Source organism: Nanorana parkeri, unplaced genomic scaffold (genome assembly GCF_000935625.1).
Source record: "Nanorana parkeri isolate BGI_ZX_2015 unplaced genomic scaffold, ASM93562v1 scaffold541, whole genome shotgun sequence".
In the NCBI taxonomy this organism is placed as follows: domain Eukaryota; kingdom Metazoa; phylum Chordata; class Amphibia; order Anura; family Dicroglossidae; genus Nanorana; species Nanorana parkeri.
This window is the reverse complement of record NW_017306809.1, coordinates 210,766-236,046: the sequence shown is the minus strand read 5'-3', so window position 1 is coordinate 236,046 and position 25,281 is coordinate 210,766. Positions and strand designations below refer to the sequence as shown.

The following is a 25,281-nucleotide window of genomic DNA, read 5'->3' as shown; positions in this document are numbered from 1 at the left end:
ATAAACATAAACATTATATTGCCAAAAGTATTGGGACACTCATCCAAATCATTGGATTCAGGTGTTCCGTGAAATTTCCTTGCTACTAAATATTCCACGGTCAACTGTTAGTGGTATTATAACAAAGTAGAAACAACTGGGAACAACAGCAACTCAGCCACGAAGTGGTAGGCCACGTAAAATGACAGAGCGGGGGGCAGCGCATGCTGTAGCGCACAGTGCGCAGAAGTTGCCAACTGTCTGCTGAGTCAATAGCTACAGACCTCCAAACTTCATGTGGCCTTCAGACTGACACAACAACAGTGCGTAGAAAGCTTCATGGAATGGGTTTCCATGGCCGAACAGCTGCATCCATGTCTTACATTACCAAGTGCATTGCAAAGTGTTGCATGCAGTGGTTAAAGCACGCCGCCACTGGGCTCTAGAGAAGTGGAGACATGTTCTCCGGAGAGACGAAACACGCTTCTCTGTCTGGTAATCCGATGGACGTGTCTGGGTTTGGCAGTTGCCGGGAGAACGGTACTTGCCTGACTGCATTGTGCCAAGTGTAAAGTTTGGTGGAGGGGGGATTATGGTGTGGGGTTGTTCTTCAGGGGTTGGGCTTGGCCCTTTAGTTCCAGTGAAGGGAACTCTTAAGGCATCAGCATACCAAGACATTTTGGACAATTTCATGCTCCCAACTTTGTGGGAACAGTTTGGGTATGGCCCCTTCCTGTTCCAACATGACTGTGCTCCTGTGCACAAAGCAAGGCCAATAATGACATGGATGAGTGTGTTTGGGATGGAGGAACTTGAATGGCCTGCACAGAGTCTAGAGAGTAAATTAAAAGGCAGCATCAAGGAACATAGTCTGATGTGAATAGTTTCATGTACTTTGTAAACCACTGTGCAATATTTTGCTGCTAAATTTCTGTTAATATTAAAAGGAATTTTCCTGCAAGAAAACAGAAACACCAGTACATGTAACACTGAGCCAGTGGTGCAATGTCTTATTAGAAAAAAAAGTCACAATGTGTATATGTTTCCAGTTTTGCCCCCACATATACAGTAATACTGCAATACTACCCAGAACTGTGGCTAATATACAACCAGCAACCACAGTGACATCACCCTCACCTGGATGAAGTGGCTAAAAGAAATGGTCCAAGCTAAGTGTTTTTTCTTAATTTTTTTGGTAATGTTATTTTTTTCATCAGGGATCGAATTTTGGGCAAAGTTAGAAAAAAGTAGGGAGAGAAGGCAGGCACTGTTGGCTTTTGGATAATTAGGGTGAAGCAACAGTTGGAAAACTCAAACCTGGCCAAAGAAAGGGTATGGCAGAGGGATCAACTGACTCTGAGCTGACCAAAGAGAGGTAACTTGAGAGTAGAGGGATCTGCTGACTTCATCCTGGTCAAAAAGAGGTAACTTTGGGCTGAGGGATCTGCTGACTCCAACCTGGCCAGAGAGAGATAACTCGGAGGCAGAGGGATCGGCTGACTCCAACCTGGCCAAAGACAGTTACTCGAGGGGCAGAAGGATCTGTTGACTGCAACATAACCAAAGAGAGGTAACTGCTAACTCCAAGTCAGGGAAAGAGAGGTAAATAATTGTGTTCTTGTCCAACAATCATCATGTATAGTAGTAACTATGAAAGCTGTAGTGAAGGGGTAGTTGGTATTGGAAGTGCACTTTAAGGATAAAAGAGTCAAAAATAGAAAATTGGGGGTGAAAATAACTCACATTCCTCTATCAAAGCTGCTGCTACTTTTAAGGGTTTTTTGTCTTTTTTTCATATGTGTTCTCTTTTTAACATCTGAATCTAATATTCATATGATTTGTTCTTTCAATTAAATGGGGATGCAGTATCATGTAAAATACTCCTCCATTTAATAACTGTAATCTGAAGTATAGGTAAATCACTTCACACTATACATTGCAAAGTAATGTAGAGCATAGATACACTATCACAAAAAAAGAAAGTATGTAATTGATACCTTGATGCCTAGCGTGAATGAACATCTATAAAAGAATGCAGTTACAAGCACAGGAGCAGAGCATACTTTGAGTGCAACAATTAGACCTCGCTCCCGATATCAAGTAACCCTACCTGTGCCTTTTCAATATCTTACCACTGTACTACTTGTTTCTGTCTGATCCACTGTCACGTCCACTTGGCTGTTCGAGGACGGCAAAAGGCAGGTAAACTTTTCCTTGCCCAGGGCTGTTTTGCTAAGAACCTGCATAAGAGATTTCTGCTGGCTGTGTGTGTTATTTGTTTGTGTGTTTTGCGGCTCTGGGCCGAGGCTGAGCCGAGCTAAATGAATTTGCTACAGGATGCTGATCCTGGCTTGAGGTGTTTGCGACTCTGGACCAAGGCTGAGCCGAGCTAAATGAATTAGCTACAGGGGTCGTCCTCATCTCGGTGAGCTGCATGCCCCGAGAAAGAAAGAGGAACCCTGTAGTGGGCATCTACGGACGGAAATCCGGGGTGACGTATCGGTCCCCCCGAGGTGAGCTTAGTCGGTCAGCCAGTGGTTCAGTTCCGCGCGGTTACGCCCCAAGTAAGAGGAACCCTGTAGTGGGCATCTACGGACGGAAATCCGGGGTTACGTGTCGGCCCCCCCGAGGTGAGCTTAGTCGGTCAGCCAGTGGCTCAGTTCCACGGTGTAATGTCATGTCCTAAATGTGTTTGTGGGTTAATGTTCACTGTGGATGAAACGATTTGGGGATTAGTTAAAGTAGTAGAAGGGGGGTATCCCCCCCCACGTAAACTTGGCCATCAGCCTGTTGTCCCAGCGATTCCCGACATCTTGGTGCTAAGGGTTAATGTCCACTACGCAGTGAGAGGGAGGGGGCTGAAGCAGAGAGAAATTACAGAAGTTAGCAAAAGAATGTAACTTGAAACATGATATTGTCCGTCTCCAGCCAGAATCCTGGCGTACCTTGATAAGGGAACATCGAGGGAAGTTAAACGATAAGGGTTTGATGAAAATAGCTGAAGCCTGGTTTCGTACAGCCAAGGCTCTCCACAAAGTAAACAAAATGATGAAATTATGTATGTGTATCACAGAGCTGATGATGTGTTTGAGCCGACACCCTATAATGGCGGCGACTGGACAGACAACTATTACAAACCGCACCCTTCGTCTAACGCCCCATCATCCGTGGCTCCTCCCTCTCAGGTCATTATGACACCTACTGGCCCTGGTGGCTTAACCACGCCCACCCCTATGACACCCTCCAGTGGTGGCCATCTTGGTATACCCAGCCAACACCCCGGAAGTCCCGCCCCCTACTACATCCGGTGGTGGCCATCTTGGTATACCTTTCATGTCACTTCCTGCCCAGCCCAGTGTACTTCCGCCTCCTTCTGGTGGCGGCCATCTTGGTGTCCCAGGTCAGGCAGCATCTGGAAGGCATATTAACCCCATGTCCTGCCGGTGCTTAATGCCAATGGCTCCTACCACACTCCCGTGTTCCCCAATGTACTAATGGGAGATGCATCAACGCTGCCACCTGCTCTACTTCCATCCGAGGCCCCGCACATAGCTTTAACTGCGCAGGGAGGACGCACGCTCGCGTAAGGACAACAAGCGCCTTCAAGATGAGCTAGCCATTTGTGAGGAGGAGAAGGAAAAAAAAAGCAGAGTGAAGGGTCCAAGAGGCTGGAGAGCAGCTGAAGTTGGCTGTCACGACTGACAAGTTTGAAAACATGCGATGCCTTTTAACTAATGAGGTGAATGAGAAGTCGGAGATTAGAAGAAGTTGAACAGGAGCTGAGTCGTGTCAGAGATTAATTTGAAGCTGCAAATAAGGAGAAGAGGAGGTCTGAACCCAAGTTGGACATGTTGAGGAAAGAGCTGAATGATTTGAAAGTAAGGAACAGCAGCCTTGCACGGGAAAGTGAGAAGCTCCAGTCAGAGAAGATCCTGCTGCAGAGGCAAGCTGAGGAGCTAAGAGCGCAAATGAGAAGTCAGCATGTTCCAGCACAACTGCATGCAGAGACTAAGAGAGCCTGTGAGGAAACTATAGCCCTGCTCCAGTATGTGGATGACCTGCTCTTATGTGCTGAAACCCTGCCCCTGGCTGAAGAAACTGCGGCGAGTCTGCTTACATATCTGGCTAAAAAGGGGTGTAAAGCTTCCAAAGACAAACTTCAATGGTGCTCTGAGAAGGTTATATTCCTGGGCCATTGCATCTTTCAAGGCACCTATCCTCTGCCAGACATCTGAGACTACAGATATCTCTACTGATCCCAGAAAATTTCCCCCTCCAGCGCTGCACCACTCTGAAACCTGCTACACTTCTCCCACTTTCAAGGGGGGAAGCACAAGAGGATGGAAACTAAGGAAGAAGAAGGTTCGGAACATTTGCAATCTGATGTGTTAACAAATTATGTGACTGCATTATCAGGTGAATTAACCAGTGTCTATGCACAAGTGTTTTCTTCCATTCCAGATCCTGAGTCAGATACCGGGACTCACAGCTTGCTACCTGGAGATTGGGTGTTAGTAAAGAAATTTGTGAGAAGACATTCCTTTGAACCCAGATATGATGGTCCCTTCCAGGTCCTGCTAACCATGGCCACATCTGTCAAGTTGGCCGGGAAGAACACTTGGATTCACGCCTCCCACTGAAAGAAAGTCCCAGCCCCTGAGGATAGGGCACCGTCTACGCCATGATGTCCATGATATATATCCTTCTTCTGATGGGGTTGGTGGTAGCTCAACAAGTAGCCATCACAAGAAATGACAAGTCACAGACCACGTTCTGGTACAACTCATCCACCGCACGTGTAGCCACATTACCCACATGTGTACATAGATGCCATAGGAGTCCCAGGGGGGGTCCCAGACGAGTTCAATGCTCGAGACCAGGTAAAAGCAGGTTTTGAGTCCTTGATTCCCATAATTACTGTCAACAAGAATGTAGACTGGATAAATTACATATATTACAACCAGCAGCGGTTCATGAATTATACCAGAGATGCCCTGCAGGGAATTGCTGACCAATTAGGCCCCACCTCTTACATGACATTCCAAAACAGGATGGCCTTAGACATGATTCTTGCGGAGAGGGGGGGTGTATGCAAAATGATTAAAGACACGGGAACCTGCTGCACGTACATCCCAGACAACACCGGCCCAAATGGTAAAGTTACCCTAGCCATTAAGAAGCTAGCAGACCTGTCAGTGGAACTAAAGAAGAATTCAGGTATCACAGACCCATGGGACCAATATTTTAATTGGATGACAGGTTGGCAGAAAGCATTAGCCCAAGTAGGTGTGGTGATTCTCATTGTTCTGATCTTTATCAGCCTAGTAGTCTGCTATGTGATCCCCTATGCCAAGAAGTTAATGGCCAAAGCGATGGATGAGAGTACCTTGACCCCAACCATGATACAGGTAGAAGAGGACACCTACCTGAGTGATGACGAGAAACCATATTCCCCGTTACGATCCTTGTCCCCCAAATATAATGTTATAACACCTTAGGTTAGTGAGAGTAGGGACAGAGACCACCTGACAGTGCATACCAACATGTTGGGACCAGAGGTGGATTAGCCCCTCGGACGGCCCCTACACATGTAAAGAAAAGAGATCCAGGGTGTGTACCAGGTGATAGGTTAAGGGACAGGAAATTGTATCTACATAGAAATAGCCATTTTAGGGGGGACTGTGAAGGAATATGGATCATATCAAGAAAATGTCCTTTTCTATGTTTTGAATTGTTTTGAATTAGTTTCATTTGCTTCCTAGCTTTGTGACTTTCTTTACTCAGCTTTTAGCGTTGCTATGCGTAACCAAGATGGATCCTGTATTCGGGAGCGTGCCGAAGACACATGAAAGGAATGCCGAGGGACGCTACAGGCAGAAGATATCTTTGACTAACCAATTAGCGAGAGACACAAGACTTTAACTAACAGCTCCTCTAGTTTGCCCAATAGTACAAGACATTTAGAGATAACAGAGGTGGGCATATGTGTGACGAACACTCTCCTGTTATCTGTGTATAAAGGAGAGAGACCGCCCTGAATAAAATTAGAGCTTTCATAGACCGTTAACTCTGAGTTTGTGATTTCTCCGGTGCACCGAACACAACATAATTAGGAACAGCAGCAGACATCTTGTGTGAACCCAGTTGTGGTTCATATCCATTTCATAAGCAATCTGCTCATGTTCCTAAGATCACACTAAACGTTCACCTCTTTACCCAGCTGCTGCTTTACAGCCTTTCATTATTGTGGCTTCTCCTGCTGCAATAGGCATAGTTCACAAAGATCAGATTTGCAGATTTTGCTGCCGGTGTAGATTCATGGAGCACAAAGCAGATGGAAGAAACTGAGAGGCAATAAAGTTGTGTGAGAATATTATTCCATGCAACCAACAGAGGGCACCACCCAGGATAGGCTCTTATCCTTGCCACATGGCAAGAATGACTTTAAGAGAGGCAACATAAACTTTTCTTTCTTGTTAGAATGCTAAATATATATACAGTATATGAAAATCTAATAAATGAACAATACAGAGAAGTGATGAATACATTTTACATATTAAAAGAAAAGCAAAAAGTAAATATATGCAGTATACGATTATCTTCATACACAGTATTAATTAGTACTGTAGGAATATATGATTTTCTTAAATACTGGTCTGTTTATAAAGAATGTTGCACAGCTTCACAACTTCTAACTCTGCTACTTAATAGAGGGACTTTATCATTGACTCATTTATGAAACTGTTATCTATGGGCCGAACCTACAAACCCTTGAAGTGAAAAAAAAAAGAAAGCTGGTAGTATATTTTTTTTAAACTGAATACTCAGGTGAAAACACATGGGAGGAAATGCAAGAGGACCAAATGACAAATACCCACATATTCCACTTTGGTACAGCAAAATACTGAAACTCACTTTATATATTTGGTGAAATCAACAGAATTTGGAAAAAGCAAAGCTGTGAAAATTGAAGGGACAGAAATGGCAATGAAGCAGAAATAAAAATATTTAAATTGAAAGCAGAACTCCAGTCTGAAGCAACATATGTATTTTATATTTCCTCCCTTCACACTGTGCAGCTTTCTTCCCTTATTTTAACATTTATCTTAAGTTTCCTACCCCAAAGATGGAAAGAAAAAAGAGATCACGTGACCATTCTTGGTCTTTTCATCTTGCGCTACACTGGCCTGTGGGAGGAGTCAGGTATTCACATCTCTGCAATAACACCCAATTAGCAGTGATTGACAGTTAGCGGACATCATGCCTTTCGAACCACAGAGCTTTAGCTAAATTTGAACATTATGAGACAATACACCAGGTAGTAGTAGTAGTTTAACTGGCCATACTGAAAATTAAGCAAACTTTATATTGGGAATCGGCAAACTCTTCTATACCCAATATAATGTATCACTGAAGTTAAGTGGGGTAAAACTACTGAGCAAATAAAGCCTATGTTAATGTGATCCCTATGCATCTTTACCTGCAAGACTATGGGGGTGATTTACTAACCTAAACACATGCACGCACCAGGTGCGTGTGATTTTCACACAGCAAAACGTATTTATCAACCAAAAAGTCTCTAAAAGCATATTTCCACTAATGCCATATATGGAAAAATCATGCACATGATGCATATATAATGCTGCTTCACAGTTTAGACAAAAATGGTTAGCTCATGCATTTACATTCCTGCATTCATCAACGCAAGCAACACAACATAGAGCTAATTTACACAACATCACCTTGCAATTCATGCAAGGCTTTGTACAACACACCTGCTGGGTGTGTACACACTACAAAGGTGTTTAGATTCCACCCATAGATCATGCTGGGAGGGAACACACTACAGAGGTGTATACATGTTCGTGGTGTGTTTATAAGGTTAGTAAATCAACCTCTATGTCTTCTCCCTAATGTCATGGGCAAGTGGAAAGAAAGAAAATGCAGAAAGAAAATGTATAAGCAAGTATCCCTGGCCATCCTGGCAAGTTAGTAATTGTTTTAAATGAACAAAATTTAAAAACTGAAAATACATACCCCAGGGTATTTTTAAACAGTTTATCTTATCTGCAATGCCCTGTTTTAATTGGATATGAGTTATGATACATCATATGCGAAATAGATTCTGAAATAAATAAACTTAATTGGATGCACAGCAGAACTATAACGAGAAAAATCAAACACCAGCATAATAATTTCTGGAAATACCAAGGGGCTTGTACGGCACTGCGCGATAAATTGTTGGACCAGCATTGCAGGAGGCCTAAAATAAAGTCTTTAAAGATATAACTTGGGGGCAAGTTTCCTTTTGAACTTAGACACATGCTGATTTCCTCCAGTTGGTATTCAACACAGCAGAAATGGACTTTTAGCACACAAACTCCAAGAATACAGTTTTTATCCTTTTATTACTACAATGCTGATATTGCATTCAATGGGATAAGCTAAACCTTTGTCTTTTGTTTCTTTTTTTTTTTTATTAAGGTATGCATCAGGAATGTTGGTTTGTTAAATCATATTTTTAGAATAATTATATGTAATTTTGGAGCAGTCTGGCAGTCATAGCTCTACTCCTGCATGTCCAGTTTCTGTTCTAAACTATGTATACAACAATTTAGTGAATAAATGTTTTTCTAAGACTTTTATATACGAGGTCTGGACTGGTTTCTAAAAAGCCCCCTTTTCTCTCCCCAATGGGTCCTTGCACAGCCCACTGCAGAAACAATCTTTTCCTTTGTATCCATAACCTTGGGTGTGAAAGCTCCAGCTCCTCTAGATGCTTTTTGCAACACACGCCTGCCAATATTATCCCTTTTTTTTTGTTTAGTACAAACAATGCAACAACACAGATATTTTATGCCAAATGTGTCTGCAGCGTAATTGGTGTTTATCTCTGTATTCTCTGCAAGAGCTGTTGGCTTGGCGCACTTTATATAAACTGTAAAGACTTAAAGCTGTAGCTAGTTAAACATAGTAACACAGTAGGTGAGGTTGAATAAAGACAAAGGTCCATCCAGTTCAACCTTCAGTATTTGTATATGTGTTTGTGTGGGTGTATCTATAGGTCTCTAGGACTTCCTATATCATTGGATATGTAGTAAAAGAAGAAACTCATCTAGAACTTTATTTAATTTATCAATGCCATCAGTGGATACCATTGCCTGTGGAAGAGAATTCCAAATTTTGACTACACCCACAGTAAAAGAAACCCTTTGTCGCAGTCTAAGATGAAACCTCCTCTGTTCTAACCTCCTGTTGTGTCCTTGTGTCCTCAATAGAGCTCTCGGTGTAAATAACTTCCTAATATTGTGGTTCCCAAGGCACACTGACAGATCCTCTTTATGGAGACATTAGGGGTCTCTAGGACCCCTAATGTCACCTGGGGACCCCCAAAGAAGCTGATAAAAAAGAGGTCTGCTTCATCAGCTTCTCCTCTCTGGCTATAGCAGCCAGCAGCCAGATGACTTCCGAATTCACAGTACGGAGGGAGATCAGCAAGGAGGAAGATGCCCTCCCATCCTGCTCCTGAAACCCTCCCGAGCCGGTCCCGGGCCGCAGATGGGGCAGCGGATCCCGGGATTGAAGGTGAGGGCGCAGGAGGGGGCGGCGGCAGCGGCACTCGAGTAGGGGGAGGAGGGGCGCGCAGCCAGAGAGCACATACAAGCGATCGGCAGGCTATAGAGCCGTCGATCGTTTGTATGTGAAACAGCCGGTAACGGCTGTGTACAACGGACGGGTTTTTTCTGCAGAAAAAAAAAGACGTCTATTTACTGCAACCCGCCCATGTGAGTCTACCGTCTGTCTGTTTTTTTGCAACGGGCGGACAGCAAGTGGTTAAAGACTACAATAGGGCTTTAAAATCATCAATGGGAACTTATTAAGTGCCTCTTTTCTAAGGTGAATAAGTTTAATTGCTGGAGGAGATCTTTATAACTCAGGTCTTCTATCCCTTTACTTACATTTTTAACAAATACACAAATTATTTTACTAATGTGCAATGCCTTCTTGACTGTGTTTTTCTCTCCTTATTATGATAAATCTTACTGTATATACAATATTTTAAGAGTAAATTCTACAATAGGTTACCGATGTAAGCACGGCCATTTTAAATTAATGCTCCATCATTAATTAAAGTACACTGCCTGACTACAATGGCTTGCTAGACAGAAAGCAAAAAAGGTGCCCCTGGATATTTTTGTAAAATTTTGGCATTTATAACATAGCCACATTGAACTGAACAGTGGCATAGCCTAAAGGGGCAAGGTTAAATAGAACAGATGCCTATTATGAAGGTGTGGGTAAAATGCCTTCTTTCCATTGCTATCAGTGGTTCAGTGCCCCCATTTCACTGGTATCATTGGCACAGTGTCTCCATTACCACAATGTCAGTGGTGAAGTGCCCATGTTTTTTTGTTTTGATACTAGGTTATTGGGGAAATCTCCCCAATTGTTGACACAGACTTGACAGAGGTTATATCCCTTCCATACTCCATACAAAACAAAACTTAAAAAAGTACCTGAATTCAGGCTCGAAAGTGGCTATGTTGCTATTTAAAAAAATGAAATCTCTGCAAAGAAAGCAGTGAATACTTACTTGTCCCACTGCCTACGCCGCCGAACTCCACTTTATTGTGGGACTAAACTTGCTGAAAGATCTTCAGTATCTAGCACACCTCCAGGTGTGTTGAATGCCTTGCTTCTGGTTCTGCTCTGTGGTTATTTTCACCGACCCCTGTACCCTGTAGTGAAGTAGGGTCCGGCAAGGAGACTACAGAGTGCAATGGGTGAAACCAGCATCCAACATTCCCAAAAATGTCAAATGCTGAACCTTCTTTAGAAAAGCTTGGATCTTTCAAGATGCACAGTTTGGCAGCATGGGCAGTGGGATGGGTAAGCCTTAATGGTTTTTTTTTGCAGGGAATATTAACAGCAATACAGTCGCTCTAACGTATTCATGCAAAGCATGCAACACTCAATCTTTCTCTCTGCTTTATCCCAGGAATTTGGAAAAAGGAAGCAAAGTTTAGTAAACAACACATTATCATTTGATCTCTGTTCACTTTTGATGCAGGTGTGCCTGCCTGCATTTATATCCATCCATACAATACAATACAACATCTGAGTTCTTGGAAGGCACCTTGATATAAAAGCAGATAAAAGTAATATTGCATTATGACAGCATAGCTAACCTTGCACAGAATTTCAGCTACACGTTTGGAGTTACCCATTATTCAGTGAGGATTTTGGTAGAGATAGTGTTGGCACTCTTTAAAACCTGAATATTAATTACAAGCTAATGTTAAATGCATGTGTACATGTTTCACTTCCAGGTATTGATTACAGCTCAAAGAGATTATATTTCTTTACCTGACAATGCCTTTACTATCAAGACTCTCCAGAAGCTCAGTGTCATCACCCGGAGTCAGCATCTATTTTATGCACTAGGATGCTGGCCAGTAGATTACACTATCATGTATGTACCGGTGCCTATGCAGTGGTGTGTATGCTCTTGGCTATATGTACACATTTTGTCTCATATGGATATGACCCCTGCTGCTACTGCCGTTGATGCTGTTACAATGTACTTTCTTACTGTGTAATAATCAGAGAGACTGTGGAAATGCTTCATCCTGCCTGCAGCAGACTGACAACATAATTCTCTCAGTTTGCCCCTCTCAAGCCTTGGCAGAGTTACATAACTGGTCCTAATTACTGCGTTTCAATAAAAGGTGTTTTGTATTTGCAAATTATGCTGTTGGTGCATATTAGACAAATCAGGAATGTATTCATGCAGACTTCAAATATTACTATTAAGTTTATTTTAAGTATTCTCGGGAGGAAACCCAGTGCACATAAGCAGGCATCATTAACCAAGATGCAAAGCAAAGAGCAGAAATCCGTGAGAAAGTAAGACTAAGATTTCATACAAATATAATAAAATATATAGATTAAACTGTATAAAGTATTCTACTGAACTGCTCCCTGAGGAAGTACACCTGTTAGGAGGCAGGTATTGGCAGTCGGCAGCCATACTCCAGGGATGCCTAAAGCAACAGACTGCAAAGGGAGTTGGTCTGTAACCGTTCACAGATAAACAGAAATCATCCAACAGCAGATGTTGGGTTTTTTAATGTATTTCAATGAAATAAATGGTTTATAAAAGCAGGAGCAAAGCAAAATACTAGGTATTTTTTTTTAACAGCAGTCTTCCTCAAAGTAACTATAAATAACTTTCAAGCAGCAAATACCCAAAAACATTTAGTATCTAGGGGCTTTGCACAAAGAGAAAAAATCATTTAATTTCAATTATTTATATAGTTACATAGTTACATAGTATTTGAGGTTGAATAAAGACACATGTCCATCAAGTCCAACCTATTGTGTGTGTGTGTGTGTGTGTGTGTGTGTGTGTGTGTGTATAGATCCCTGAGTCATCTCGTTATTAGGAGTACTTGTACCCCTGTTCCCTGAGGCACACCGCTAATGACACTAGCCCAGTCTGAAAGAGCGCCATTTATTGATACTCTCTGTACCCGTTCCTTTAGCCAGTTCTCTATCCATGTACACACCCTTCCATCTATGCCCTTAGCTCTTAGCTTGTGTAGTAAGCGTTTATGAGGTACCGTATCAAAAGCCTTAGCGAAATCCAGATATACCACAGCCACCGAACTCCCTCCATCCAGATCTCTACTTACCCCCTCGTAAAAAGTCAGTAGGTTAGTCTGACAGGAACGGTCTTTCCTAAACCCATGCTGATTATCACTAACTATACCATTAGCCTGAACAAATTCTACTAAATAGTCCTTAATCATTCCCTCTAGCAGTTTGCACACTACTGATGTAAGACTCACTGGCCTGTAATTCCCAGGTTGGCATTTTGCCCCCTTTTTGAAAATTGGAACTACCGTAGCCCTCCGCCAGTCACTTGGAACTCTACCGGTCATTAGAGAGTCCTTAAAAATGAGGAATAACGGTCTTGTTATAACCGCGCTTAGTTCCTTAAGTATCTTCGGGTGCAGATTATCCGGTCCCAATGCCTTATTTGTATTAAGTAGACTAAGTCTTTGTTGTATCCCGGGTTCTGTCAACCACTTGGCTGTGTTTTGTGATGAACTAGGTGTTTTATCAGGGGCGTCAAACCCGTTTCCCTCCTGAGTGTTTACTGAGGAGAAGAAAGAGTTCAGTACTTCGGCCCTCTCCTTGTCATTTGTGACTAAATTCCCTCTATCGTCCTTAATTGGGCCTATCTGCTCCTTTCTCCCCTTTTTACTGTTTATATATTGGTAAAATGTTTTTTTTTTACTATCTATAAAGTTTGCTTCTCTTTTATAAATATTTCATTATGGCATAACTCCAAACGGTCCCCTGTTTGGAGGGACTGCCCCTCTTTTGGAACCAAATCCATTGGTCCCTCTTTAATCCTCAGTTTACTTTTTTTGGTATAGACCTCTACAAAAATACACTATAGAGCCATGAAAAGCGTTATACAGCACTAAACCTTTCTATCATATAAATTATTGTATTTATTACCTTTAAAAGCCTCTATAAAGGAAAATTAGCATTGAAAATGTTTGATTTATTATTCTTCACAGTCCACGTAAAGGGTGTGTGGCAGGGGTGCGTCCTATGCCTACATACAATCTGATAAAAGGTGCCCTATGTACATACAGTATGTCAGAAAGTTGGGAGGTGTGCTACAGCACAATGTGACTTTGGCACAAGTGTATTTATTATATATATTGCTAGCAAGCAGTAGATATATGCAAAAACATTTAAATAAATAAAAGTTACCAAACAGGTAAAAACTTACCTCTGTCTCTACAGCTCCCTCCGGCTGTAGAAATCAGCTTCCCCGAATAGCCATGAGTGTGGGCGCATGCGCAGTAAAGATCACCGGTGGGGAGGAGAGAGGCACACTGTAAGTCAATGCATGCAGCCGGGAGCATGCACGTTGGACAGACACCGTGGGAGAGGAAGAGACAGCAGTCTGCGCTGGATCAAAGACTGGCACCAGCCCTGGAGGGATTGCCGGAAACAAGTGGAAGGAAGAAGATGATCGGATCAAGAGGCATAATTTGAGGTAAGACCTTACAGCATCATGGGGGGGGGGATTGTGACTTTAATGTCACTTTAATAAAGTTTGACTTCCTGGTGATGTGATGAAGGTAAGCCTATTGAATCAGTTTGTTTACACTAACATGTTCATACTAATGTTAGCATGTCCCCATATTAAATAACTTCTTACTAAGCAAACATAGAGCCCACTTTACTTGTGGAAGTAAAGTAATTTTTCTTAAAACACTGACAAGTAGGGTTTTTATGACAGAAGAGATTCTGTACATCTCTTCTGTCATAATTGCTTCTCCCAGCCTGCCAGCATTTGCGCATGCACAGCTCAGTGTACAGACTCAGCATGGTTGTGTGCCAATGATGAAGTAACTCCCTTGCTCATGTGCAGGAGTTACATCATCCCAGCTTGGCTAATCAAGAGGACAAAGACTCTTAACCTGGAAGAAGCTCTCGTATAATGCTGGGCACACACCTTACAACCATCGCAAGACTTTTGTCTTGTGATGGTTGTAAGGTACTTAAAAAAACGTACGATCTGCCTATCTTGGACAGGCAGATCGTACTTGCGATGATCGCAAGCCGCGCCCCCCTGAGGGGAGGGCTTCCGATGACCGCAATGCCGAACGGGCAGTGTGCGCTTGCGCACACCGGCCCGTCCGGCTTTTATCTTACGAACATGCTACACACCCCCCGAACATCGTACAATGCTTGGCGGGTTTTCAAACATGTTCGTAAGTTAAAAGTCGTGCGACCTTACAGTAGTAGAGGTCGCACGGCTTCCACACGCCTTACGAGAATCGTACGATCGCGGGATTTCCCACAATTATCGTAAGGTGTGTGGGCACCCTAAGGAAGAGGTTTGAAATCACTGTGCTGGAGGGGATCGCTTGCAAGGAAAGTCTGCCATAATGTGTAAATATGCCACGCATACTAGCACATGAAGGCAAACAACTCCTGGGGGTTCAAAGTTTTTATTTTGTTGTGGCAGTTTACTTCCACTTGAATGCAGCCAGTTAGAATGTGGCTTGTACAGTCATAAATTAAAATTGTGAAGGCTTAATTATGAAAGATATATATTTGTCCCCTTATTCATCTTGGTTACTTTATCTTAGTATGAGTATTCAAAGTCACAGGGGTTGAGAAGTCATTTAACGTTTGACAGTTGTTGCCGGAACTCTCACACTGCATTTCAAAGCTGGGAAACAGTAAGGTTGATTTACTAAAAGAGTAGAGCATGTTTTGCATATTGAATTTTCACAACTTGGTGAATGGTGTGAAGCAAAGTGAAAATTCACTTTGCAAAGAATACCCAATAAAGTGCAAGGAGAATGAAAACCAACAGGATTTTTTCTCACACATGATGATTCAAGTCAGCATAGCTTCACCTCATTCAGTTTGCAAAGTGAAAATGTACTTTTGTAGTTTGGACATACTTCACTTCTTTAGTAAATCTACCATCTAGTGTGAAGTCACTGAATGAGCGGTAAAAGCTTTAAAAGCGTCACCTATGGCCAATTTTTGGTATGGTAGTTTTCTGCGATTTCGCGGGTGCGTGCAATTTTAAAGCTTGACATGTTTGGTGTCTATTTACCCGACGTGACCCGGTCTTTTATATTTTACCAAAAAACTGGGTAATAATAAATGTTTCCTAACATAATGTAAAAAAAAACTTTTTTGTTTCAAAATTTTCAGTAATTTTTCCTAATTATAGTAAAAAATAAAATCTGCAGTGGTGATTAAATACCACCAAAAGAAAGCTCCATGTGTCCCCAAAAAATGGTATAAAATTAATTTCAGTACAGCGTTGCATGACGGAATAAACGTCAGTCAAAATACCACAGCGCTGAATACTGAAAAATGGCCTGGCCAAGAAGGGGGTCTAAACACCTGGTCTTCAAGCAGTTAATCTACAGTAACCCATAAGCAAGCCAATAGGGTATAGCAGCCTTACAACCCAGCACTGTCTATTTCTCCTTGCAGCTGTCCTTGTGACATCTGAAATGAAACAAAACACATTAATGGAAGGGAAACGTGTTTAAAGATAATTGGCTAGATCTGCCACATCGGAAAATAATTTAGGTAGAAAAAAATATGAGTGAGTCTTTTGAAAATGAAACTAATTAAAATTGGCTAATCCGATGCCATTACTGTCAGCAAAACTGTGACCAAGTAAAAAATAATATAAGAATTATAATAGGCTGAAGGAATCCAGCTTAACCAAGCTGCATTTTAACTGTTTGCTCACCTTACATTTGACTTTGAAGTGGTTAAATAACCTGAGGAGATGTCACAAAACTTCAGGCTGCTGAGACACTACTGCTTCAATTAAGGTTGAAAGAAAAGAGGAAAGCAGGAGTCCTCTCAGCTGGGTGATGATAAGCACTTCTGTTTATAATGAAAATGCTTCTTGTGTTTTGATTAGTATTTTACCTTCACTTTCCAACTACGACAAACTTGTATTTATTGCCTTACAGTCCTCAAGCCAGTCCTTGAGGATATCTCACCTGTATAATAAGCAAACTACCAAATTCAATATTGCAAAATGTTTGAACCCAGTTAGAGCAGCCAAGGGTGAAAAATAGCCAATGGCCAATATGTTTGTTTTTAGCGCTGGATGCCTGGAGCTTGCACAAAGTTCAGCCAGCTCTAAACTAGTGCGTATGGTGTGGCTGGCCAGTGTAACAATGTATTTCTTACATTAAACAACCCCTTAAGCCTCTTCTACCTGAACACCAAACCATCCTCTAAAATAAGCTGTAAACCCCCCCAACACTAACTGGTTTGTTTTTAAAGCTTTTGGTGGATGCCATTCGCATGGCACTAGCACCCCCTAGATGGTGCTGAAGAGTATATGAAAGTATAGCTGGGCAAACATTTAATAATAAACCTGTAAAGTCCCTCTAAAGCCTCTATTTTTAATGCTTTTAAAGCAGCTTTTCTCAACCAGGGTAAGGCGACACCCTGGTGTGCCTTCTGGTTTCCTCGGTGGTGCCTCAAATTTTTACACAAAGTCATGCCTCTGATGTGAAGAAGGCTCCTGATGTGAAGGGGAGGACACAGTTTGTGGTCTAGAGGGTGGTGGTAGTCAAATACCAGGTACTGGTCCGTGTGTGTGTTGGGCACACACATATTGTCTCCTTTTCCATTGAGAATATTCCCTCGCAAGGTGCCCATACACTTTACAACCCTCGCAAGACTTTTGTACTTAAAAAAACGTACGATCTGCCCATCTTGGACAGGCAGATCGTACTTGCGATCATCGCAAGCCCGCCCCCTACAGTAGAAACGGTCGCACGCCTTCCATACACTGCACAATTCTCGTACGATCGCGGGATTTCCCGCGATTCTCGTACGAGAATCGTGCAGTTTATGGGCACCTTTACTTTCTATTCTGGTAACCAATACACACGGACCAGTACCTGCTATTTGACTCCCACCACCCACCACTCATCAGGACTCTTCACCACCGGGCAGAGAAAATTCCCACCAGAACAAAGGCCAAGATGAAGGAATTCAAACACATCAGGGGGCCCTTAAAACTTTCGGGTATCCAGACAGGGCTTTTGTCAAAACAGACAGAAGAGGAAAGAATGCCAAGATTACCAGTGAGGGTGGTGGCTTGGCCAGCTGATTTGAAAAATGTTCCGGAGGGCTTGGCAGCGAAAGGGTTAAACCCAGCAATACACTGAGGCAACAACTGACCCAAAAGACCCAACGCCAAAACACAAGATGAACAACATTGTGTATGCAGTCCAGTGCAGTTACAGGAATAGGTGGAAAAAAACAAATCTCTCTATAATGACACCTTGTGTAGTGAGAACTATCAAAGGTGGTTTCCCCTAACTGTGGAGGACATTTCTATCTTACTTCTTGTGTGTCACCGGCATAGGAAGAGAGAGGAAATCGTCCCACTTAAGAAGGTGACAGAAAAAAAACCTGACCAAGGTGCTAACCCTTCCAATTCTCTATGCAAAGTTTTCTCAAAATTGGGGCAGGTTAGGGGTTAGGTGGGGCAACTGGTGGCGAATAACTTTTAAGGCCTGGCTAGTAGCTCAGGACTTGAAATTTTGAGCCCTGCTTTAAAGCACATTTGGCAATTGTGTAAAGCGCTGCGTAAATTTTTGACGCTATATAAATACCAATAATAAATATATAAAAAATAGTGTCTGAGACTCGTTTAAAATAACCATGGCCTCTGGGTCTGGGTATATAAACATAGCTTGAATATGAAAACGTATTCAGTACCATATTGTTTTTTAAAGATGCATACTGATTAGCATTATACAATTGTAATTAATTGATGTATGGGGATATTTCATTTGAACATTTGTATTTGTCTAACAAATGGTTACATTTGAAGTGCATGTGCTCATTATATGCTTTGAGTATTGGAGTTATTTTAACACATTCTATATATTGCTATGCAATTCAAACCATTTCCAATTTTATATTTATTTGAAAATTAACTTATATGCATATGTTAATAAGATTAACACTGCTAAACTCAAAATATAATCCATTACCATACTACATATCATGGTATGGTAGCAGCATACCTTAACATGAACTGATGTGTCATTGATCCGCCAACTATCGACACAAAGAAAGTGACAACATCTCCCACTTTTACTGGGCCAGGTGGGTAACGAATCTGAATATTGCTATCCAGTCTTAGCAGAGACATCCTCAAAGTGTACCGGGTGGTATAAACAATTACACTGCCAAACCTTTCCATTGCACTGGAGGCTTTGTGGGCAGCATCTTTATTGGACTGAATCCTGTTTGACCATTTAGTCTCCTCTGCAGAACATTCCTCATCTTCTCCGGTCATGTAGACAATTTGATGCAGTTCCACAGGAATTCCTTGAGGTGGAGCAGGGTAAATATGGTCTTCTGTAGGAGGAGACGTACTTAACCAGCTGGGTAGCAGCTCCAGTTCTGCAACACACAATCCCAGATTGCCTTTCAGTCTACAGCTTGAAGAAATTTCCCGGTTTTCCAATGTGGCGACCATTCGTACGCATGGTAAAATCTCTGCTGGATTGTAGTCCTCCCAGTCTCTTCCTGTGATATAAAACAATGTCTGTACTTTGGGTTTGTCAGAATATATGGAACTCTCAATGATGTGGGCTTTTAATTGCCAGTTAAATGTAAATTTGTTGGTGAAACTGAAAGTACTTGAGGTAATCATTACATTTTTTGACACAGTTTGTTCTGCTGAATAGGGTCCATAGGTGGCATTTATGACTGGTGGCATCTTGGCTTTATATATGAAAAGGGTTTCTGTTCGGGACTGCAGACTTGAGTTTTTCATAAGGTTTTGATTGGCCTCTTTAAGAAAAAAGGAGACTTCAGAATTACAGACATGATTGTTCACAGGTAGATAGACTGGGACTGATGAAAATCGCTGTATACTATCCATCGTTGCCCGGCTCTCTATCACTGTAAAAGAGAAAAAATAAGATGTGAAAAAAATCAATGTTTTGATCATTGAATGCAACAGAATATTTTCTTCAGGAATGTCTTCCATTCAAACAATTTCTAAGTGAGGTGCTTGTACAATTTTTTCTTTATTGAGCATAAAATAAAATGCTACAGATAACTTCAAGCAATTGCATATTGTCCAACCAAGTAAGAAAAATTTACAATCAAAACCTATTCTATGAGCTAAAAACCATGGGAGTCTCAAAACAGAATATTTTTAGTCTACTCAGCTCCATGTTTCCTCCTTTTCTAGATAATACTATAAATACTGTTCAAATGACTAAATCAACCACAGAAAAAATGCTTACGTCATTAAAAGGTTATACAGCTGTGCTGAAGGTGGTAAATATACAGTATGACTAAAATGCCATGTTTAAATGGAAGTGTATTGGAAACACTTTAAAGTCCATTTCCACCTTTGTAAGTGATTAGCATTTATCGTGGTAATGTAGAGGTGCAGTGATGATGTATATGTGTGTACATTTTCATGACTCACATTACAGGTTTTCTTAATTTCTTTTCACTTTTTGCTAAACCTGAATCCTGGAAATTCAAAATGTATTCCACATAAAACTCAATCTGACACTGGGTCGGATTGTAAAGCAGGCTGTAGCACAGCTGCCCCCTCCCTGTGATACTGTGTAACATGATCACTAAACACCAGTATGCAATATTACTAATATTGTAGTATTACTATGTAATACTATGTAAAATATTACTCCATAACCCATATGAACTGTAATTAAAGTGTAGAAATGGGGAGATCAGTGGTGGCAATTGCTGTGAGGCCCATTACCCTCATTTTTGCCCATGAACCTTGGAGTATAGATGGGCAGATGCTGGTCGCACAGCATTGGCACCCCTAGATAGCACTGAGGAAATTCCTATGCACCTCATTTAAAAATCATCCCCTAAGTCCATGCCTCCTTTCATAGTTTTTAAATCTAAACTCTACAATGTATTCTCTCAATCAATATTAGTCTTAGTTACAGAAACATGTAGAGATAGACTGGTGTAGCCTGCCATTGCTGACCTCCTTCTGAAAATGTCAGTTGTCTCTGGCTTCAGTACTTTCTGAATCACTAACCCAGAAAAGCAGTGCAGCAAGTAAAGTCAGAATTTGTGATCTGCCTACTTGTTCCAGGTCAGAGAGCGGGACGGAGCTAGCTTAATATTGAACCCAGTTACCTGTTATAATGACAGCCAGGTAACCCGCATTTTAAAGGAGAGGTTAGAAATGACAACCCATATATTTTTCTCCGTACAGATTTCCTTTGATAAAGTAATAGAAAAAATACAGTTATCCATAGCAACCAATAAGCAATGACCTTTCATTGCTACTTTAAGGTTCCAGTTGAAATCTAGTTGCAATGGGTTACTGTGCGAAATAAACCCATAGTAGAAAGAAAAAAGCTATATTGCTAAAAAGACATAATGGTAAACCAGTGCTCAGTAACGTAGGTCTCTACAACTGCTCCTGTTCCCCCAAGCTCCGAAGTATTCCTGCACACAGCATGTTTCTAAGACATAGCTGTCACAAGGCTTTTCACATGCCATGGATCTCAGCAAAGTATATTTGCCCTATGCTATCATCCATATATCTTGTACATTAAATTAAATGCCGTTTTATTGACAACATTCACTGTGATCTATATTGTGTGGCGATAGCCATGTAGTCTTTCCTATCCAATGAACATAATTTATATGATCCATGATACAGAAAAGCAATATCATTGGATATTACACTACAAGCCTGTACAGCGCGATTAAATCACTTTTATTAGGTATTGTGCAACTGCAGTACTAGAGGCGACAATAACAAAGTGTTTGCCTAATCATTGTTATTTGCTCCATCTTGCAAAGATTTCAAAGATTAAATTTTAATTTTACAGCAAAGAAAAAATCAGTGACACTATTACTTTCAGGCTTTAATATAAAAAAGAAAGTCTGCACTCTTACCATCAGACAAACACAAAACGACATTTCAGATAATTCTCTTTGAAACATCACAGCTAGCTAATTAAAGGACAACTTCAGTCAAGACAAAAATCATTAAAAAAAAACAGTTACACAATATTAGACTGGAATCACTAGGCATTTTTGTGTATAAAGGGCTCATTCAGATGTACAGACGTGCATGTCCGTAAAAAGACCCGATCCTGGAAGGGACAGATGTTGCGTGTAATTGCACGCAGCAGTCTGCTCTTCCCTATAGGAGGGCACGGCTGCATGCAATTACACACAGTCACACGCACACCCGAACCTGGACATCTGTGTGGGTGCAGGTGCCCGCACTTGTATGCGCACTTTCTGCCGTCACCGTCTGAATGAATTATTTTATTATACCCTAATGCACCTGCCAATGGACGCGGCACTGCGCTAACATGTGGTGCACTGCCAAAAAAGAGCGCACGCACCATTTCTTGAAATGTATGTGCATTGCCACACATTGCACTGCAATGTATGTCCACCACAAGGTGCGCTAGGGTGCAATTCAGAATAAATGCCACTGCTTTACACTTGCATGTTGCACGCTCCTTGAATGTTACTGCACCAGCATGGTTGAACGGGCCTTAGAAAAGGGCTCCAAAAATTTAAGTGTATGAAAAGCCAAAAACTTGTTTTGTTAGTTTTTTTTCTGCCAAAGTGAGGGAAATCCTCTCGTAGATAGCTGCCATTGCAATAAATGTCCCCATTGTTTTTCTATTTCTGTTCTGGTGACAACTCAGATTTTTTCATTTTTTTCTCATGTTCACTCCTACAATGATGAGAATAAATTTCCCCAGTGGGGGGGATGCAGCTATAAAAGCCAGACATAGGGGTGCAGAAGGAGTTTGACTCAGCCTATCCAACATCTGAATCGGCTGAGCCGAACCTCCGGCAGGCTTCTCACTGCTGTTCGTCCACTTAAAGATGCCAAACAGCAGTGAGTGAATAGCCGAATGCCGCTGAGCGGCATTTGGCTCGGCTGTTCTGCTCGGTCCCTCAGAGGTACCGAGCAGAACAGAAAAAAAGTGAAAAAAGTAAATAGAAAACGATTGTGAGGAGCTGGCATTGTCCGGCGGCTCTGCTGCTGTAAAAAAGTTGCAAATTGAAATAGCCAATAGTAATGTCCCAATGCTTTTTAATGGGAAAAGCCACCGCTCTAAGAACGCTCCCATGATGGACTACAATCTCACATTTAGTTTTCTAATTTGTATTGAGATTATAGCCCATCACATGAGAGAGCTTGGATCAGTGGCTACTTTACAACACACACACGGATTATGGGGTAGAAAAGTAGCCACCCTATCTAGAGGCAGAGCCAGCTGTACCCGCCCCCTCCCCGTCCGTTCAGCCAGTCAGCGCTGGCAGATCGGAGCGGGGAGAGGGGAATCCAGCCCCTCCCCCTGTCACGGCAGAGAGCCGTGACAGGATCGAGAGGTGAGGGAACCCGGTATGTGTTCCCTCACCTCCCGATCTACTGAGCCGACCTGTGACAGTCTCATTGTCACAGGTCGGCTTAGAACTATGAGATGAGTGGAAATCACTCATGTCATAGTTCTCCTTTAAGTGATGGTACTGTGGGTGTGACTGTTTGTTTATTTATAGTACTTTAGAATGCTTAAATGGTGGGAATTCTCTCTCTTGCAAACTTTACAGGCAGACTGTCTTTGATTTTAAATGTTACATCTGTACCTTTTTACATGAGATATGCTGCTAAATTTTAAATCACTCTCTAGTGTGCACTCACATTTTATATCAATACAATTCTATTCTATAAAAATAAAATAAAATATATAACTTTAAACCTTTTCATTTAGAAATGTAGAAACTTATACTTTATACCTTATTAGTTCTGAATGCAGACTTCTGAACCTCTGAGACGGCTGCCCTGCCTCTTAAGCTACGGCCAGATCCTTCGGCAGCTTCGTGAATAGACCCCATAGTTTTCAACTCTTCCTTACACTGAGGCTGATTTACTAAAGAAGGAGAGGATGCTCACTTTCAGGGTGAATTTGCACTCCTCTTAGTAAATGAGGTGAAAAATTACCAATCATGGGCAGGAAGAATTTTAAAAAATGATTTTTTTTCTTGCATGATTCACTAAGTACATTTTCTCTTTGAAATTTTAATTGAAAACGTAAACCAGACCTAAATTCTTGTGAGTGAGGGGAGCTCTTACAATAGTGTGCAAGTATCCACAGCAGACACTTACCTTTTAGCGTTCCTTCCTCCAACGCTGGCAGGTCCAGGCTCTCAATCACTCCACCTTCTGCTGCCTTATTCCCCACAGCTTTTTTCTGGGTCCTGATTCACTCCTCTATGGTCATTTGAGGCCACTAATGATGTAACTCCCGCGTATTTTCAGGGCTAGTTCACATCAGCTCCAGTGTGTTCCGGCCGATTTAGTGCTGGAACACACTGAATTGCAACCCGTCCAGCTTACTGCGTTCTGGGGTGGGAGGGGGCATGGCGGGCATTATAGTTAATGGATTTTACAGCAATGCAGAATACCACCAACTATGCAGGACTACAAGTCCCAGCAATGCATTATAATGTAAATAATAACAGCTTTTGCTAGTATTTCAAGAGCCCAGCAGCTGATCAGCTTTTTTTTTTTAACCTTTCCTACTGCTGTCAATACAAAGACCCCCCTGCTGTCTCTTGGACTGAATTGTTGTGCTGCTAATTGGTAGACTACTTTGTATATCTCAGAACTATATACATTGGCAAGGGCCTGTACTTCTGATATTCAATGTGTTAAAAGCAAGAAAAGACAACAGCAATTAAGAGTGTCCCTTCTTATACGGGATACTGGTGCACAATCAAAATAATGATCCATTATGTGTGATAACCTCACCATCTATGGTGCACATGTGAGGACAAGAGAGAATGGAAGACAATAGAAGTGAGACTTGTCCCATTCATTCAACAGATTCCAGAAAGCTGAAAACATAACACAGTTCCAAACTGTTCTCTTATAATTCAGCAGAGAACCCTTGAAAAACCACCTTACTTGTAATGTAGGTGGTCTCTTCTTTTAATGTACTTTATGCGCATTATAAACTACATACATGAAAGCAAAGCATAACATTTTCCTTCCAAGAGTAAAAATGTATATGTAGAGACCAGATTTGATAACCCTTAAAGTGTTTAAAAATCCTAAAAAAAAAACATTTTTCTCTCCATTAGACCTGGAAAGAATATATGCTAATAACATTCATGTTCCCATCCATTCGCACAAGAACGGCTCTACGAATTGTTTATAAATACACCTCTTACTCTTTTCTATCACCATATTTAGATAAATTATACTTTATTTTAGTTATATTTATAAAAGTTATTTTTTTCATAATCAATGCTACCAGCACATCTCTAAATGTCACAGCAACATGTTATCAGGTTGTACTCTGCGTACTGCAGGTATAAAGTGTTGATGGATTGTCCTGCTGCCTTGATTTATTTTGTACAGATTGCAAAGCAAAGTATTAGTTACGTGTTTGCCAAAAAGCTGGCTCCAACTCTCCCAGCTCGACTTCCCTGAACTTCCTGTCCAGTACAAGCTCACAAGGGACAACACAGACCCCAGCAGCCGTCCATCTACTAGCTTGGAGAAAGGATGAGTGGGCAGCAGCGGAACAGGAAAGGGGCTTACCTTGCTGTGTCTGTGTGTTTGTAGAGACACACACAGCTTATTAGCACACACACAAGGATAGCTTTATAGGTCTCTGCAAGGTAAGGAAGCCACCCTAAAACAGGATATTA

The 25,281-nt window shown here is 41.6% G+C and overlaps 1 protein-coding gene across 1 annotated transcript in view; it reads right to left on the bottom strand.

Annotated features, from left to right (window-relative positions):
• TMEM132B (transmembrane protein 132B) overlaps nucleotides 1-23,987 on the bottom strand; it is a 412,137-nt gene extending 388,150 nt beyond the window's left edge. The window contains exons 1-2 of the mRNA XM_018561747.1: nucleotides 23,963-23,987; nucleotides 18,606-19,491 (exon numbers count right to left, since the gene is read on the bottom strand). Of these exons, the coding sequence (XP_018417249.1) occupies nucleotides 18,606-19,491; nucleotides 23,963-23,987 (911 nt within the window). The remainder of the gene's footprint in view (nucleotides 1-18,605; nucleotides 19,492-23,962) is intronic.
• Nucleotides 23,988-25,281: the final 1,294 nt, after the last annotated feature.